Here is an 18,824-nt window from a genome sequence, read left to right as displayed (position 1 = left end):
GCAAAATGAAGTGACACTGGCCTTTTTTTTGAGATGGAGTTTCACTCTTGTTGCCCAGGCTGGAGTCCAAGGGCTTGATCTTGGCTCACTGCAACCTCCGCCTCCCAGGTTCAAGTGATTCTCCTGCCTCAGCCTCCTGAGTAAGCTGGGATTACAGGCATGCACTACCACGTCCTGCTAATTTTCTATTTTTAGTAGAGATGGAGTTTCTCCATGTTGGCAGGCTGGTCTCGAACTCCCGACCTCAGGTGATCCACTTGCCTTGGCCTCCCAAGGTGCTGGGATTACAGGCGTGAGCCACCACACCCGGCCAGTGACACCGATTTTTAAAGCTCTAACCTATTGCTAGTACCCCACCACATTCCCCAGATGCTGGTTCCCTTTCTAAAGAGTCAAAGTCCACAGGCTCAATGCTCTTCTGGGCATTAGAATTATATTTACTTCACAGATCACTACAGTTTTGAAAAGCAGTATGTGGAGAAACTCCACATTCTCAAGTTTACTGGACTTTAGAAGCCTCATCCTATAGGAAAACCTCTTCTAATCAGCTCCTGTTTCTGGCACATATACTTTCAATGTGCATAAAACTGACCAGAAAAAATGCCCAAGAATATCTGTAGTTAATGATTTTCATCAATTAATTTTGTTGCAGATCTTTAAATAATTTGGAAAGTAGAGCTGGGTTTCCTTCCCTAATCTACATTAGAAAATCTGTAGGACAATGGGTTATAATCCTTCTGAGGTATCACTATTTTAACATGTTATTATAAGCAATAGATGCATTCTACAGGTGAAATATAGTTTCTAAAGCTACACACACACACACACACACACACACACACACACAGTAGTACATTTTAAGGTACTCTCACATATTAGTGAATAGAAACAAGTTTCTTGATAGGCATAGTTAACCAATGACCTAGACTAAAGCAAAGAAATAAATGATAGCTGAGTGCAGTGGCTCACGCCTGTAATCCCACCACTTTGGGAGGCCAAGGCGGGCGGATCATGAGGTCAGGGGTTTGAGACCAGCCTGGCCAATATGGTGAAACCCTGTCTCTACTAAAAATACAAAAAATTAGCTGGGTGTGGTGGCACATGCCTGTAGTCCCAGCTACTCGGGAGGCTGAGGCAGGATAATTGCTTGAACCTGGGAGGCGGAGGTTGCAGTGAGCCTAGACTGCGCCTTTGTATTCCAGCCTGTGCAACAGAGCAAGACTCCATCTCAAAAAAAATTAGTAAATGATAAATTTATTTTGCGTTCTATACAACCTGTATTTCTACAGTTACAGTGGCTAAGAAAATAACTAGTTTTGTTGTTGTTAGGTCATTTTATTAAAATTCAAAAGTTAAAATTCAAAAGATTTGTAGAAGGTCTAAAAGTTACCAGGACAAAGGCTAACATAGAGAAACCAAAATGAACAGGAAACAGGTTCAACTTTGCCAAGTACTACTGATATACTCTGCAGAACTAAAATGGTCATAATCAAGGACACCCAATGACATAGTGGCTTGGCAGATTTGGCTTTTGGTTAGATCGCTGATGCAGGTCATGGCAACCCTGAACACATCACTTAGTCCTGAATACCATTCTATTTCCAGCTACAGGAAAAGAACTGCATTTTTACTTTACAGCGAACAAGGCACTTCAAGTTTACAGGGGAATGCAATATAAACTGTAAGGAAAATACTGAATTTACCATTTGTTTTCTTCAGTTCCAAATTGGTTCTCATGACCGGGCCCTGCCTACCTCTCCTGTGACGTGTCACACCAGGCTACTACAGTGTCCTTGAACCCTCACTTCAGTTATACTGGCCCTCTTTCCTTTCCTGGAAATCAGCAGGCTCACTCACTCACGTGGCCTGTGCACACTTTGTCCCTTCTGCCTCAGACATTTTTTCATTCAAGAAATACTCACTGAGCACTAAATATGTGACAAGCACTAGGGATACAACAGTGAATGAGGCATGGCCCTTTCCCACTCCTCTCTACTTTCCTCCAACTTAACTCCTGCTTTTCCTTCAGATCTCAGCTCAACCAGTGAATTGTTTTTTTGTTTGTTTTTTTTTTTTCAGACGGAGTCTTGCGCTGTCGCCAGGATGGAGTGCAGGGGCGCGATCTTGGCTCACTGCAACCTCCGCCTCCGGGGTTCAAGCCATCCTGCCTCAGCCTCCTGAGTAGCTGGGACTACAGCTGTGCACCACCATGCCTAGCTAATTTTTTTTTATTTTTTTATTTTTAGTAGAGACGGGGTTTCACTCCATTGGCCAGGATGGTCTCCATCTCTTGACCTCATGATCCGCCCACCTTGGCCTCCCAAAGTGCTGGGATTATAGGCATGAGCCACCGCACCTGGCCCCAGCGAAGTTTTTCCAAACCTCCTGATTAGACCAATTCCCTGTTATATTTATTTATTCATTCCTCTAACAAACATCTATGGAGCACCTAACGTGTGTCAGATACTGTTCTTGCTACTGGAGACAGAGCAATGACAACAATCAAAGCTTTTGCTCTCACGGAGCTTATGTTCTAGTAGGAGAAGAAAATGATTTTTAACAAGCAAGTGAATAAATGTCAAGTGATGACAAACGTCAGGTAGAGTAAGGGATGGGAGTGCTAGTCTAGACACAGCAGCCAGGGAAGGCATCTCTGATGAAGCACCACCTGAGCAAAGATCTGTATGAGGGGAGGGAGGAAACCATGTGGATATTTGGGATGAGTATTCCAGGCACAGACCCATGTATGCTGAGGTCCTCTGTTCACTGAATGCCTCTCCTTTGCTCAATTACCAGCTGCGATTTCCTACTGGTTTGTATTTTGTCTTTCCTTCTCAACTGTCCATTTCATGAAAGGAGGGAGCAAGTTTTTCTGTTGTGATGATCGTGCCCTGGCTCTTAACACTCAAGAAATATTTGTGGAATGAATGTAGCACAGTGGAAGCAGCATGGAACTGAGACTCAGGAGGGTCCGAGGCCCTAATAGTTACTAACCAGTTGTCCAAGTAATTTATGAGTCTCAGTTCTTCCTTCTTTAAAATGACAGTTGGACTAGATCTTAAATGCAGATAATTTTCTGAACACTAAACGTACTGTTAAGACAGCTAAGTCCATTACTATAAATACTACCTAGTAACACCTCATTCATTCAGAAGCCATTTATACGCAACTTAGAATCCTGGAGAAAACAAAGGCCACTAAAATGAGACAAAATAGATGTTACAAAGCCCATACACTAAAGCCAACATTCTCTATAAACAGACCCTTAAGTTCTTATTTACACTAATTCATTTTCGTGACACAATTGTTAGATGGGAATTCAGAGTAAAACACATTTTTATTTTAAAGAATCATCTATGCTCACTTATATATATTTTTCAATAGGTAATTCATATACCCAGAACAAAAATTAAGTGAAAAGGAACTTTCTCTTATCAAAAGTAATCACTATTACCTGTATACCTTGTGACACAAAATTTTCTAAGTTTATCTTCCCACATTGAAACAAATGGGAACTAGGAGAAAGAGTTGCATACAAGCAAGAATTGCCCTTTGACAGGAGGGAGGAAACAAAAAAAAAAATTTAAACCAGGCAGAAAAATCTCAAAAAGCATGTTCACGGTAATCTCCGCAAGAGGCAAGCCACCTTAGGACCATGATGGCCTCTGAAAGTGGCTGTTCTGTGACAGAGAACAGTCATTCAAGTTCTTATCAAAAAGAAGGCCTAAATGCTTTGACTACACTCTTACAAAGTTAATGAAAAATGATTCCTTAAAAAAAAAAAAAAAAAAAACAAGGGACTAAAATGAGATAAGGCTCAGGTATCAAAAAACAATTTTAAATACATAAACCAAGACTGTCTTATTATAAGTGCTATGAATATGAATACTGGAATAACATTTGTTTGGGGGAATCGAGATACCTTGAGATAATACTTCTATTCCATTAAATGGAATACTTTACTATTCCATTAAATACTAAATATATATATATATATTTTTTGAGATGGAGTCTCGCTCTGTTGCCCAGGCTGGAGTGCAGTGGCGTGATCTTGGCTCACTGCAACCTCTGCCTCCCGGGTTTAAGCAATTCCCTGCCTCAGCCTCCTGAGTAGCTGGGATTACAGGTGCCTGCCACCACGCCCGGCTAATTTTTTTGTATTTTTAGTAGAGACGGGATTTCACCATCTTGGACAGGCTGGTCTTGAACTCCTGACCTCGTGATCCATCTGCCTCGGCCTCCCAAAGTGCTGGGATTACAAGTGTGAGCCACCGCGCTGGGATTAAATACTAAATATTTTTTTAAATGTTCATAACACAGTTTGATGTGACATCTCATCTTCCAGTCATACCGAATAAGGTAGCCAATTAGAGGTTAAATAAATTGCTTAAAAGTGTTCTCAAAACTTGTAGTTTCTTCAATCTTATGAAATTGGCAACTAAGAAGATTTATATATACATTTCATCATTTGTATATAAGCTGTTTCTTAAATGACACATCAATAAGGCAAGAATTCATACAGTAATTGAGTGATGCAACATTTGGAAGACAAAGCTTAGATAAGTCTGGTTTCTACTCTCAAAGCCTCTAGGCTAGGGATGGAGCAGCCCAATTATCTGGCAAAACTCTCTAGAGACAAGATGCTGCTTCTGTGATGACAAAGAAATTAGAGTAGAAGGAGGGACCACTTCTCTAACCTGAGAGTTACCAGAAAATCCAATGTATCAAAAAGTAATAGACAAATGGCTCAAGAAAAGCCTAATGGTCTCTAATTACAGCAACACTCCTTCCTAATATAAAGATATTAGGCCAAGAGAAAGAAACATACTGACTCATAATAACCAGAAAATCCTGCTGAAATCAAAAGTGCAATTCACCTGAGGCACCTTCATCAGTTTAATGCAGTAATTCCCTAGGTCTGGAGAAGTAAATTACAAAGCTATTTTCTTAAGAGACTCCCGCATTGGCCGGACGCAGTGGCTCACACTTGTAATCCCAGCACTTTGGGAGGCCGAGGCGGGCGGATCACGAGGTCAGGAGATCGAGACCACGGTGAAACCCCGTCTCTACTAAAAAAATACAAAAAAAATTAGCCGGGCGTGGTGGCGGGCGCCTGTAGTCCCAGCTACTCGGAGAGGCTGAGGCAGGAGAATGGCGTGAACCCGGGAGGCGGAGCTTGCAGTGAGCCGAGATCCCGCCACTCCCCTCCAGCCGGGGTGACAGGGCGCTCCCCCGCCTCAAAAAAAAAAAAAAAAAAAAAGAGACTCCCGCATTAACGACACTGAAGAAACAGGGAAGAACAGGGAAACGGGCAACATCCTAAAAACCACAGCAATTCACAATAACTGCCTTTCACATAAGGGTTTAAAAGAGTCTATCATAGTTCAAAAGGAGATTACAAAGTATCCCAGTTGCTTAAATGACAAGGTTTTATATGGCAAATGAAATGTTTTCAGACATTGAAAATAAACAAGAAACAGTAAGACTGTGACCCTGAGAAAAAAAAACTCGATTAAGTTTGCCTTAGAGAAGAAAAAATACAAAGAAAACCACTGCTCCCAAAGTAGTTCCTGCTTCCTGCCTGACTGCCCTTCTACAAAGCGGCAGGTCAAGAAATCAATGTAATTAGTTAAGCAGTAGTTGAAAACTTTCCTCATCACACTGACAACAAAACTACCTAACAGTTGGAACAAATGCAACGTTCCTTTTTTTAAAAGAAAATACATGAATAAGCCAGTAGTTTTTCATTAAGTTGTACCACTATTTTATCTTCTAAAAAAAAAAAAAAAAGGAAAAAAGAAAAACTTTGAAATTTGAAAAAGCCTCAGGGTGCAACCGCGGAGAGAGAAGAGAGCCAGGAGCACTTTGGGGTCGCCTACAGGATCAACTCTAGGGTCCAAACACCGCAGATGAAAATGCACCCATTTCGGGAGGCTGTAAAGCCTCGGGGGCGGGCGGCCGGGGTGGACGTGGGGCTCGAGGTTTCCGGCAGACCCGTGCAGCGCCCGCAGACCGCACTTGTGCCTTTCGGTGGGAAATGACTGGTTTTCTATAGCTGACATCTCCAGCAGCCTCAGCCTCCTCAATCCCACGCTCTGCCAGCCTCTCTCTCGGATGCAAACTCCTGCAAAACCTGTGTGGCCGCCCAAGTCGCGACGGGACTCCTCACTGACCGCCAACCACTTCATATTTTGTCCGGGGGGCGATGGGTGGAAGAGAGGCTGCCGAAATCGGCAGAAAGTGGGGGCTGCGGGGCGAAGCCGGGGTCGCAATCGTCCCTTGCCCGAGGGCGCCGAGCCCACCTCCGGGCCAAGGGCAGAGCCTGGGCGGGGGTCGCTTCCCCGGCGCAGGGACCCGACGCGCGCGCCCGGGCCCGGAGGGGAAGTGCGGGGGCTGCGTGGGACCCCCGGCCCATCTTCCCCGGCGGGCCCCAGTCCTCCCGCGTCCAGCACCCCAGGCCCACCTTTGATGCCTGCCATGGCGGTGACGTCGCTCCTGGCTCCACGACCCGAGGCGGCGGCGGCGGCGGCCGGGAGACCCAAGACGCGATACGGCGGCCAGACAACACCCGGAAGTGCGCGACGCAGCACTTCCGCCGGCGGCTCGGGCTCGCGCGGGGGCGCGGGGGCCGCGCCGGGCTGGGCTGTGGGGCAGACCCCTGCCTCTCTTCTCCGCGGGTCTGCAGATCGTCGCCGGCCGAGGCTTGCCGCCGCCGCCCCGACTGGGGGAATGAGCAGGCGCCAGGTCTTGAATTCCCGTCAGGGCCGGTCTGGGGGCTCCCTGCTGAAGCCCCTGTCCCTGATCCCGCAACCTTCCGCATGCTTTGGGAAGGGGTCGTGGGTAGCGGCGGTCTTTTGGATGCACGTGTGATGGTTTTGGCTTAATTTCACATTGTTTTGTTTGTTTTTTGAGACAGGGTCTCTGTCGCCCAAGCTGGAGTGTGATCACGGCTACTGCAGCCTCGATCTCCAGGGCTCAAGTGATTCTCTCACGTCGGCCTCGCAGTAGCTGGGACCACAGACATGAGCCACCATGCCTGGCTTTTTTTTGTTTTGTTTTGTGTTTTGTAGAGACAGGGCGGGGTGTGAGACTCTCATCTTTTTGCCTAAGCTGGTCTCCTGAGCTCAAGGATCTGCCCTCCTCGGCCTCCCAAAGCGCTGGGATTACAGCTTGATACCCTACCTTGTTTTAACATGATTGACTCTCTCTTAGCTGAGAGAGCCGGACAGACTCCATTTTGGTTTCTTCGCTTGCAGCCCCTTGTCCCCCTGCCTTAAGGACATAACTGGTGCAAACTGACACCAAACACATCCAGGAATGTGTTTACTGATAAGATACTGAGGCAAGCTGTACCAGCAGCTCCTGGGAACGTGCTCGGTTTATGGTACCCAAAGCCCCTACATTTATCTCTTTGTGATAATTTAAGCCCCGTGCACCTGGAACTGTTTATTTTCCTGTAACTGTTTCTGTAACCATTTATCTTTTAACTCTTTGCCTGTTCTGCTTCTGTAAAAATTGCTTCAGCTAGACTCCCCCTCCCCTATTTAGACCAAGGTGTAAAAAGAAATCTAGCCCCTTCTTCAGGGCGGAGAGAATTTTGAGCTCTAGTAGTCTCTTGGTCGCCGGCAATAAAGGACTCCTGAATTAGTCTCAAAGTGTGGCGTTTCTCCATAACTCGCTTGGTTACAACAACAGGTGTGAGCCACCGCGCCGGGCACACATTATTTTACCGCACGTTTTCCTCTCTCCCTCCATCCCTCTATCCCCAGTCCTATAATTAAGGTTAGTTGAGTGGTCTGCACTTGGCTCCTCGGTTTCCTACACAGGACTAGGGTTCTGGTGAGGACCCACCTCCAGAGATAGGAGCAGCAGGGCTCAGTAAAGGGTGGATTTAATAGAAATCCAGTCCCTTGGGTGGCTGTCTTTTTGGTAGTAACAAGGCAAGGAAAAAAAGTGAAAGTCCAGATTCAATACCTTCATTTACACATCCTACAATTATTTCTGGAACATTTACTATGTGTTAGGCACAGGGTTAGACACTGAGATGTGCAAAACCAGGTCCTGTTTGCAGACTGGTGAGGAAGAAGACACAAAAAATGTAAAATTGCAATAATGATAATTGCTAGTAAAGGGGATGAGAATATGCCACTCTAAAATATGCCACTTTGAAGTCTGGTGTGGTGACTCAGGCATGTGATCCCAGCACTTTGGGAGGCTAAGACAGGAGGATCGCTTCGGCCGAGGAGTTCAAGACCAGCCCTGGCAACATAGTGAGACTCCATCTCTACAAAAACGAAAAAAAAAATTAGCCAGGCTTGGTGTGTGCCTGTAGTTCCAGCTACTTGGGAGGCTGAAGTAGGAGGATTGCTTGAGCCTAGGAGGTCGAGGCTGCAGTGAGCTCTGATTTGTGCCACTGCCTGGGCAACAAAGCAAGACTCTGTCTCCAAACAAACAAACAAATAAATGTCAGGCCTCCGAGCCCAAGCTAAGCCATCATATCCTCTGTGACCTGCACGTACACATCCAGATGGCCGGTTCCTGCCTTAACTGATGACATTACCTTGTGAAATTCCTTCTCCTGGCTCATCCTGGCTCAAAAGCTTCCCCCCTGAGCACCTTGTGACCCCAGCCCCTGCCTGCCAGAGAACAAGCCCCTTTGACTGTAATTTTCCTTTACCTACCCAAATCCTATAAAACGGCCCCACCCCTATCTCCCTTCGCTGACTTTTTTCGGACTCAGCCCGCCTGCACCCAGGGGAAATAAACAGCCTTGTTGCTCACACAAAGCCTGTTTGGTGGTCTCTTCACATGGACGAGAGTGAAAATAAGCCTAAGGATTGTTTTGAGCTGAAGGCAAATAAGAAGCAGCAGGCATAGGAGGAGCTCTCTGCTCTCCCCTTTTCTATCCAAAGGCTGTGCTTAAATTCCCTTTGTAAAGATAACATAAAGTTCCACTTTTTGTTTTGTTTTATTTTTCTTTTGAGACGGAGTCTCGCTCTGTGGCCAGGCTGGAGTGTAGTGGCATGATCTCGGCTGACTGCAACCTCCGCCTCCCGGGTTCAAGCGATTCTCTTGCCTCAGCCTCCCAAGTAGCTGGGACTACAGGCGTGCACCACTACGCCCAGCTAATTTTCAGTCTTGCTCTGTCGCCCAGGCTGGAGTGCAGTGGTGTGATCTCAGCCCACTGCAACCTCTGCCTCTTGGTTCACATCATTTTCCTGCCTCAGCCTCCCAAGTAGCTGGGATTACAGTCATGAGCCACAATGCCCGGCTAATTTTTGTATTTTTAAGTAGAGACAGGGTTTCACCATGTTGGCCAGGCTGGTCTTGAACTCCTGGCCTCAAGTGATCTGCCCACCTGGGCCTCCCAAAGTGCTGAAATTACAGGTGTGAGTCACTGTGCCTGACCCCCCAAAAATGTGTAAACAAATTTTTCTACTTATAAATATTTACATTTCCCAGACCAGGGAGAGGAGGCAACTCCTATGCCCCAGTAAACAGCATTTGTTGGAGTCTGTGAAAACATTACTAAAGTAGCCGTTTTCTTTCATTAGTTTTCCCTATATATTTACCTTCTTAAAATCTACTGCCCCTAGGAGTCCAAAACCTTTCCTTTGTCTACTTTTCCACAATGCATCGCCCTTTGTTAAAATGATACATGCTCCCAGGCCTAATTACTTTTTGAGTTTTCACTTCTTTTCTGTGAAGCCTCCTTGTGCATGCAAAATAAACCCTTTTTTTCCCCTGGTAATCTGTACTTTGTTAGTTTAATTCACAGTTCTCAGCTTCTGAACTTAAGAGGGTAAAGGAAGTTTTTATCCTTTCCTACACTAAGAAAGATGGGTAAATAGTCCTCTGAAAACTTTTGATTGCGATCTGCCAGGGAAAATTTCCCCCAAGGAGAGACAACACAGTGATGAATAAATGTGTTAATAGAGAAGGGAAAAGCCATCACGGGTGGCAGGGAGTGTTGTTTGTGTTTGTGTGTGTGCGTGTTTGTGTGTGTACGTGTGTACGTGTTTGTGTGCGTGTTTGCGTGTGCATGGGTGTTTGTGTGTGCGTGTGTGTTTGTGCGTCTTTGGGTGTTGTGTGTGTGCGTGTTTGTGTGTGCATGCGTTTGTGTGCGTGTTTGTGTATGCGTGTTTGTGCGTGCATGTGCGTGTGTTTGTGTTGTGTGCGTGCGTGTTTGTGTGCCTGCATGCGTGTGCGTGTGTGTGTATGTGCACGTTTGCGTGCGTGTGCATGTTTGTGTGTGCGCGCGTTTGTGTGTTTTGTGTGTTGTGTTTTTGTGTGTTTGCGTGCGCACATGTATGTATGTGTGGTGGGGAGTTAGGAGCTTTGGCAGCAAATGGAGCAAAGAGCTTGCTTGGTCCCTTGGAGAGAAGAGAGGTGGCCAATGGGGTTGGTCAAGGTTGGGGTGGGGCAGCATGCTTATATAGTAGGGCTGTACACAAGGAGTTTTGGGTTTTCTCTCTGAGCAATAAAAATCTTTTGAAGGTTTTAAAAGGAAGTAGGTGGGGGTGAGCTACACATGATTTGAATTTTTAATTTTTTTTCAGTCATCAGACTAACAAAGTGGCATGTAAGACTGTTGAGTGAATGTTTAGAAGAGATATTTCCAATATGCTTTAAAATGAGAGCAACTGGGAAGCTTGAGGCATTACCCACTTCGCTTCTCTCTACTATTTCTAGAGTTGAATTACAATTTAAACAACAATATCAACAACAAACAGGTCACTTCTTGAGTCTTAATGCACCAAATGAGTCTATGGGTGTTTTGTAGGAGAGTAGAATTTTTTTCTGTTCAAGTTAGTGCAGAAAGATCTACCATCTCTTTCCTGTATCATGAAAAAAGTTTCCATTTCAGGATGTGGTAACAAAACCACAAGGCACACTTGAACATATGCCATGGAAATACACGCTGTTTACACGGAATCTGTGAGCCACCAGCTTCTTTCCCTAAACTACTGAAGCAGGCATATGCGTCCTTCTCCCCAGCCATCTTGAATGGATAGGTAGAATTCCTGGAGAAGGGAATAATTCTATCCCACATGTCACCCACCACAACACCTTTTCTTGTTTTGTTCTGTGAACCCACAATATCTGAGACAGGTCTCAGTCAATTTAGAAAGTTTATTTTGCCAGGGTTAAAGACGCACCCTTGACACGCCTCAGCAGGTCTTGATGACCTGTGTCCAAAGTGGTTGGGGCACAGCTTGGTGTTATACATTTTAAGGAGACATGAGACATCAATAACTGTATATAAGGTGTGCATTGGTTTGGTCTGCAAAGGCGGGACAACTCAAAGTGGGGAGGGGGCGTCCAGGTCATAGGTAGATAAGAGATAAATGGTTGCTTTATTTTGAGTTTCGTTTTTCTTCTTCCTTTTTTTTTGAGACGAAGTCTCGCTCTGTCACCCAGGCTGCAGGCTGGAGTACAATGGCGCGATCTCGGCTCACTGCAACCTTCAACTTCTGGGCTCGAGCAATTCTCCTGCCTCAGCTTCCCGAATAGCTGAGATTACAGGTACCCACCACCACACGTGGCTAATTTTTTTTTTTTTTTTTTTTTTTTTGAGGCTGGAGTGCTGTGGCACCCTCTGTCTTCTGGGTTCAAGTGATTCTCCGGCTTCAGCCTCCCAAGTAGCTGGGATTACAGGCATGTGCCACCACACCCGGCTAATTTTTGTATTTTTAGTAGAGACAGGTTTAACCATGTTGGCCAGGCTGGTCTCGAACTCCTAAGCTCAAGTGATCCACTTGCCTCGGCCTTCCAAAGTGCTGGGATTATAGGCATGAGCCACCATGTCTGGCCTCTTCTGAGTCTCTGATTAGCCTTTCACTGAATACACAATTTACAGGTATAGTCACTTATGCTTTAGTCTGGGTTAGTGAAAAAACAGGGCAAAGGAAGCAATCAGATAAGCATTTGTCTCACAGTGAGCAAAGGATGACTTTGAGTTCTCTCTGTCCTTTGTCCACAAGGAATATCCTTGTGGGCAAATTTTGAGGTATGTTTGCAGCTTTATTTTTTTCATTTATTTTTATTATTATTTTTATCTTTGTAGCTATCTCATGTAGGATAAGATAGCTACAAAGATAAATTTCCTTTTTTTTTTTTTTGAGACAGGGTTTTATCCTGTTGCCCACGCTGCAGTGCAGTGGTGCAATCACAGTCATGGCAGCTTCCTGTCATGGCAGCCTCCACCTCCAGGGCTCAAGCTATCTTCCTGCCTCAGACTCCCAAGTAGCTGGGACCACAGATATGCACCACCATGCCCCGCTAATTTTTTAGTTTTTGTAGAGGCGGGGTTTTGTTCCTATAGTTTCAGCTACTTGGGAGGCTGAAGTGGGAGGATTGCTTGAGCCTAGGAGGTCGAGGCTGCAGTGAGCTCTGATTGTGCCACTGCCTGGGCATCAAAGCAAGACTCTGTCTCCAAACAAACAATTGTCCAGGCTAGTTTTGAACTCTGGGGCTCAAGAGATCCTCCCACTTTGGCCTCCCAAAGGGCTGGGATCACAGGTGTGAGCCACTACGCCCAGCCTGATTTGCTCTTTTCAGTACAAATGTGTTGGCATTACAGATGTCCTCGACAACATTTATGGGCAACTGGGATTACTCATCAGGTTACAGTAATCTATGTTCTTTTCTTCCATGGTCACAGAATCCTAAGAGATTGCGCTGTTTATCTTTCCCATGAGATTCAGTGTTTCCTGCACAAAAACACTCATCACTCTAAGGACTATTTTTGGTTTACTGGTCTAGGGACCAGTTGTGTCTGGAATTCGTGGGTTCTTGGTCTCACTGACTTCAAGAATGAAGCTGTGGACCCTCATGGTGAGTGTTACAGTTCTTGAAGATGGTGTGTCCGGAGTTTGTTCCTTCTGATGTTCGGACATATCCAGAGTTTCTTCCTTCTGGTGGGTTCGTGGTCTCGCTGACTTCAGGAGTGAAACCGCAGACCTTTGCAGTGAATGTTACAGCTCTTAAAGGTGGCGCATCCAGAGTTGTTCGTTGCTCCGGTCTGGAGTTGTTCATTCCTCCCAGTGGGTTCGTGGTGTCGCTGGCTTCAGGAGTGAAGCTGCAGACCTTCACTGTGTTACAGCTCATACAGGCAGCACAAATCCAAAGAGTGAGCAGCAGCAGAATTCACTGCAGAAAGCAAAAGAAGAAAGCTTCCACAGTGTAGAAGGGGACCTCAGCAGGTTGCCACTGCTGGCTCGGTTGGCCTGCCTTTATTCCCTTATCTGGCCCCATGCACATCCTGCTGATTGGTCCATTTTACAGAGAGCTGATTGGTCCATTTTGACAGAGTGCTGATTGGTGCATTTACAAACCTTTAGCTAGACACAGAGTGCTGATTGGTGCGTTTACAATCCTTTAGCCAGACACAAAAGTTCTCCAAGTCCGCACCTGATTAGCTAGACACAGAGCGCTGATTGGTGCGTTTACAAACGTTTACTAGACCCAGAGTGCTGATTGGTGCATTTACAATCCTTTAACTAGACAGAAAGCTCTCTAAGTCCCCACTCATCCCAGAAGCCCAGCCGGCTTCACCTCTCACTGGCACTCTTAGCGGGATTTTGCGGCACCTACCCTGGGCGCTCCAGCAGCCCAGAGAAGCTGGTCCCAGACAACCAAGAGGAAAAGAGGGGAAGCGAGAAAGAGACGGAGACCGGCCATCCTGGCCAACAACGCTGCGAAGAGGGAATGGCGGTGCACGCACAGGACCCAGCCCCTGATCAAGCCCAGCAGGCGCCGGCCAGCTGCACTGAGTGCTGGGCCCGCGGAGCCCGCACCCACCCGGAACCCGCGCCTGCCCGCGAGCGGTGAGCACCGCGCGCAGCCCCGGGTTCCGCCCGCGCCTTTCCCTCCACACTTCCCCGGGAGCAGAGGGCGCTGGCTCTGGCCTCGGCCAGCCCAGAGAGGGGCCCCCACCGCGCAGCGGCCGGCTGAAGGTCTCCTTCAGTGCGGCCAGAGCGGACGCCTAGGCTGAGGAGGCGCCGAGAGTGAGTGAGGGCTGCTAGCACGTTGTCACCTCTCACAGTCACTTGAGACCTTAAAAACAGTGTTTCTAAATGTTGTATTTCAAGGACCACCTGAAGCAGAATACTTTGGGATGCTTTCCAGATTCTTGACTGCTACTCCTGACCTTCTGAATTTAGAACTCTTGTGGGTAAAGCCTGGAATCTGAAAATTTAACAAGAATCTCAAACGATTCCTGTGCAAACTAAAGCAAAGCTTGAAAGTCATTGTCTGAAAAAAGGTAGAATGTCAGTTTTCTCCACCAGTTTTCCAAGGGAACCCTAAATGCTAGTTAATGTCATATCCTTTAAATGTTCTCTATTGTTATGTAATAGCTAATCAGTGTTACCTTTCAGTTTCAATACTTCTTATACAGATGGTTTCCCATTCTCCAAAGTTAAATGGTGAAGATGAGAATGTGGATGAGAGGAAGGGAATTCTTACTTTTTGAGCAGGTGCTATGTGCCTGGTGCTTTAGCATTCATCTCATTTAGTCCTCTTCACAATTTTGTAAACTGAGAATTACTAACTCTTACAGATTGATTCAGAGACAGCTCAGAGAAAAATACAAATTTTGGGTTCAGGGTCTCACTCTGTCACCCAGGCTGGAATGCAGTGGTGTGATTTCGGCTCACTGCAACCTCTGCCTCCCAGGTTCAAGCTATCCTCCTGCCTCAGCCTCCCGAGTAGCTGGGACCACAGGGATGCAGCACTATGCTTGGCTAATTTTTTTTTTTTTTTTTTTTGGTAGTGACAAGGTCTTCCTACATTGCCCAGGCTGGTCTCGAACTCCTGAGCTCAAGCGATACACCCACCTTGGGCCTCCAAAAGTGCTGGGATTACAGGTGTTAGCCACCGCACCCAGCCCCTCCTGTATACTTTAAATAATCTCTAAATTATTTATAATACCTAATACAATGTAAATACTATGTAAATAGTTGTTATATTGTATTGTTTACAGACACCAGAAAGTCAGTCACCAGAAAGACCATGTGATTAGAGTGTTAGAGGGTTGGAACTTTCAGCCCGCCCACCAACCGACAGGAGAGGTGGGAGGGGGGTTGCTGGAGATTAAGCTCTATACAAACTCTTAGACAACAAGATTTCATGAGCTTCTAGGTTGCTGAATACAGGGAGGTGCTGGGAGGGTGGGGTGCCCAGCGAGGGCATGGAAGCCCCATGGCCTTCTTATCTTTGCCCTATTCATCTCTTCATCTGGCTGTTCATCTGTATCCTTTATAAATCCTTTACAATAAACTGGTAAACATAAAATATTTTCCTGGACTGAAGTCTGAATTGGGGCAGTCTTGTGGGAGACTGGGCCCTTAACTTGAGTTATAGGACATTGCATTGATGTCCTTTAGAGTTGGTTGGTGTGTAGGGAAATATTCCCCCAGCCCCCCTTCTGGTCACAGAATTGCTCTGTGTTGTGTGCCAGTAGAAAGGAGAAAACAGTTTGTTTTTTCCTTTTACTGCCTCATCATTTAGCTCTCAGCTCAAATGGTAACTTCTCAGAGAATCTTTCTGGGTCATCCTACTTGTTATAGCACTACCTGTCATATTGCTGTTTTCTTCTTCAAGGTACTTATTATTATTTGAGATAGAGTCTTGCTCTGTTGCCCAGGCTGGAGTGCAGTGATGCAATCATGGCTCCTGGCAGCCTCAACCTCCAGGGCTCAAGTGATCCTCCCACCTCAGCCTCTTGAGTGGCTGGGACTACAGGCACATGCCACCACATCTGGCTATTTTTTTTTTTTTTTGAGACGGAGTCTCACTGTGTTGCCTAGGCTGGAGTGCAGTGGCGCGATCTTGGCTCACTGCAAGCTCCGCCTCTCGGGTTCACGTCATTCTCCTGCCTCAGCTTCCCAAGTAGCTGGGACTTAGGCGCCCGCCACCATGTGTGGCTAATTTTTTGTATTTTTAGTAGAGACGGGGTTTCACCGTGTTAGCCAAGATGGTCTCGATTTCCTGACTTCGTGATCTGCCTACCTCGGCCTCCCAAAGTGCTGGGATTACAGGCATGAGCCACTGTGCCTGGCCACATCTGGCTAATTTTTTAAAAACAATTTTTTGTGGAGATGAGGGCCTTACTATGTTGCCCAGATTGGCCTCAAACTCCTGGTCTCAAGTGATCCTGAGCCTCGGCTTCCCAGAGTGCTGCGATTACAGGTGTGAGCCACCGTGCCTGGCCCAAAGCACTTATTTATTTGAAATGACGTGATTTGTTGGCTATCTCTCCCACTAGAATGTTTATTATAACAACCTTTCATCTTTTGTTCACGACTGTCCAGAACTGTACATGGTGCATGGTGGGAATCTAAAATAACAAACATTCTCTTGTTAAGGTAATTAGTGATTTCTACATTGCAAAATTCAGAGACCAAATTTTGCTTCAAGCTTTCAGCAACAATGGACACTGTTGACCATTCTTTCTTTCTCTCAATTACCATATCCTATTCTCCTAGTTCTTTCTCCTTCACCAGAGGTTACTTCTCACATTCTTTGTAGAATCTTCTTCTGCTCAAGGTTCAAATGTTAGTGTTCTCATAGCCTGGGCCTCCTCTTTTGTGGTATCTCAATTCTCTTAATGTTACTGTGTCTCTTCTCACATGTCTTAGTTCATTTTGTGTTGCTATAACAGAATACCTGAGACTGGGAAATTTATAAAGAATAGAGATTTATTTCTTATGGTTCTGGAGGCTGGGAAATCCTAGGTCCAGGGGCCTGCATCTGGTGGGGAGCTTCCTGCTGTGTCATTTCACGGTGGTAGGCAAAAGAGAAAGGGAGCTGAACTCATCCCTTTTATCTGGAACCCACTCCCCAATAACTAACCCACTCCTGTGATAATAGCATTAAGAGCTCTGCCCTCATAACCTAATCACCCCTTAAGAGTCCCCCCTCTGAACACTATTGCATTGGGGATTAAGTTTCCAACACATGAGCTTTGGGGGACACATTCAAACAATAGCATCATGACATTAAATGCTATCTTTATATTTACAACATAACTACCAAATTTACCTTAGTTTTGAACTTCAGACTTTTACAGTATATCTATTTATTTGACACGTCTACCTGGATGCCTAATAGTCACCTCAAACTTAACATATTGAGAATAGGATTCTCTATTATTTCTATTTCAGTCCTTGGTCCCACTATTGGTTGGTTCCATGCCGCGGCCCCACTGCTCTGCCACCTCTTATTCCACTCTTCCCCTAACTTACTTTGCTTCAGTTATGGCCTTGTTTGCCTCTCTTGTCCCCCAAATTTTGTTTTATTCACTGCTGTATCCCCAATACTGATAACAGTGCCTAGTAGGTACTGTTAGGTACTAACAGGTGCTCAATATAATAATCTGGTAAACATAAAGTGTTTTTTTGAGTTCTGTGAGCTGTTCTAGCAAATTATGGAACTCAAGACGGGGGGTCATGAAAACCCCAATTTATTTGTTGAGAGGGAGTCTCTCTCCGTGGCCCAGGTGCAGTGGGGCAATCTTGGCTCACTGCAACTTCTGCCTCTTAGGTTCAAGCGATTCTCTTGCCTCAGCCTCCCAAATAGCTGGGATTACAGGTGTGCAGCACCACGCCCAGCTATTTTTCCTATTTTTAGTAGAGCTGGGGTTTTGCCATGCTGGCCAGGCTTGTCTTGAAGTCCTGACCTCAGGCGATTCACCTGCCTTGGCCTCCCAAAATGCTGGGATTACAGGCGTAAGCCACCACGCCCGGCCTGGAAACCCTATTTTATAGCTGGTTAGTCAGAAGCATAGGTCACAACCTTGTGATTGACGTCTGAAGTTGGGGCCATCTTGTGGGACTGAACTCTTTGTAGGATCTGACCGAATGACTCTTCCTCAAAACACAAAGTTAGGGCGTTTGCATTCACTGTTCCCCGGATGGGAAGATGAGTCCCCTGATCTTTGTACGGCTAGTTCTTTCTCATCATTCAGGTCCCAAGCTTCAAAAACCACTTCCTCAGCAAGGCCCTCCCTGAAGTTGTGTCCCCAGACTCCATTATATCACCCTATTTTTTTAATCAATGTTATTACCTATCATTACCTATTATTTTTGTTGTTTAATTGGTATGTCGTTTGTCCTATTCTATTTCAATGAGTACAGGGATCTTGTCTGTACCCTCCATGCCTAAAACAGTGCCTGGTGCACATTAGGTATTCAACATATATTCATTGAATGAATGAGTGAATGAATGAAAGAAACCCAGGCCTGCCAGACCTCAGAAGTTCAGAGAACTGTTTTCTCTGGCTGGTTCTTAATTCAGACGGTATTTTCTCCTCCTGACATTTTATACAGTCTTCCGGCCTCCATGCACAAGGAACCATGTAAAGGTTCTGAGCCTTGAAACCAGACAATATATTTCCATGCTACCTTTCGCTTGAATCTTTTCTGTATTTAGCAACCAGTCATAGAACACTGACCATGTGCCAGGCGCTATGCTAAGTGCTGAACACACAGAGCTGAATAAAGCACAGAACTTCCCTTGGTACAGTTATTGAGGTTTTAATAATACACAATTTGACTACATTTCTTAGATTTCGCGTTGTGACGTTTTCAGTCTCTCAAACTGCAGCGCCTACGCACAGAAGCTTCCCGAATATCAGACCAGACACAACAAAGCTGCGCGCCGCCCTCGGCCCCGCCCACACCGCGGTGCCCCGCCTTGAACCCGCCTCCAGCCGTGCCTCGCTTGGCCCTTGGTCCCCCCGACACCGCCTTGCCCCGCCCCAAGCCGCGCTGTGCTCCAGGGGCGGGGGCCCACGGCGGCCACTCACGGCGCCCCACGGG

General features: G+C 46.1%; 1 protein-coding gene across 2 annotated transcripts in view; it reads right to left on the bottom strand.

The window, feature by feature from the left end:
• LEPROTL1 (leptin receptor overlapping transcript like 1) overlaps positions 1 to 6,588 on the bottom strand; it is a 50,883-nt gene extending 44,295 nt beyond the window's left edge. Inside the window, exon 1 of one of the 2 annotated variants that reach the window (XM_032144450.2) lies at positions 6,464 to 6,588. In XM_032144450.2, the coding sequence (XP_032000341.1) occupies positions 6,464 to 6,479 (16 nt within the window). In that variant the 5' untranslated portion in view covers positions 6,480 to 6,588. The remainder of the gene's footprint in view (positions 1 to 6,463) is intronic. The other variant, XM_032144451.2, reaches the window with a different exon arrangement.
• Positions 6,589 to 18,824: the final 12,236 nt, after the last annotated feature.

The sequence above is a fragment of the Hylobates moloch genome, unplaced genomic scaffold (genome assembly GCF_009828535.3).
Source record: "Hylobates moloch isolate HMO894 unplaced genomic scaffold, HMol_V3 SCAFFOLD_22, whole genome shotgun sequence".
In the NCBI taxonomy this organism is placed as follows: domain Eukaryota; kingdom Metazoa; phylum Chordata; class Mammalia; order Primates; family Hylobatidae; genus Hylobates; species Hylobates moloch.
The sequence above is the reverse complement of the archived record's forward strand: the minus strand, read 5'-3'. Positions and strand labels throughout refer to the sequence as shown.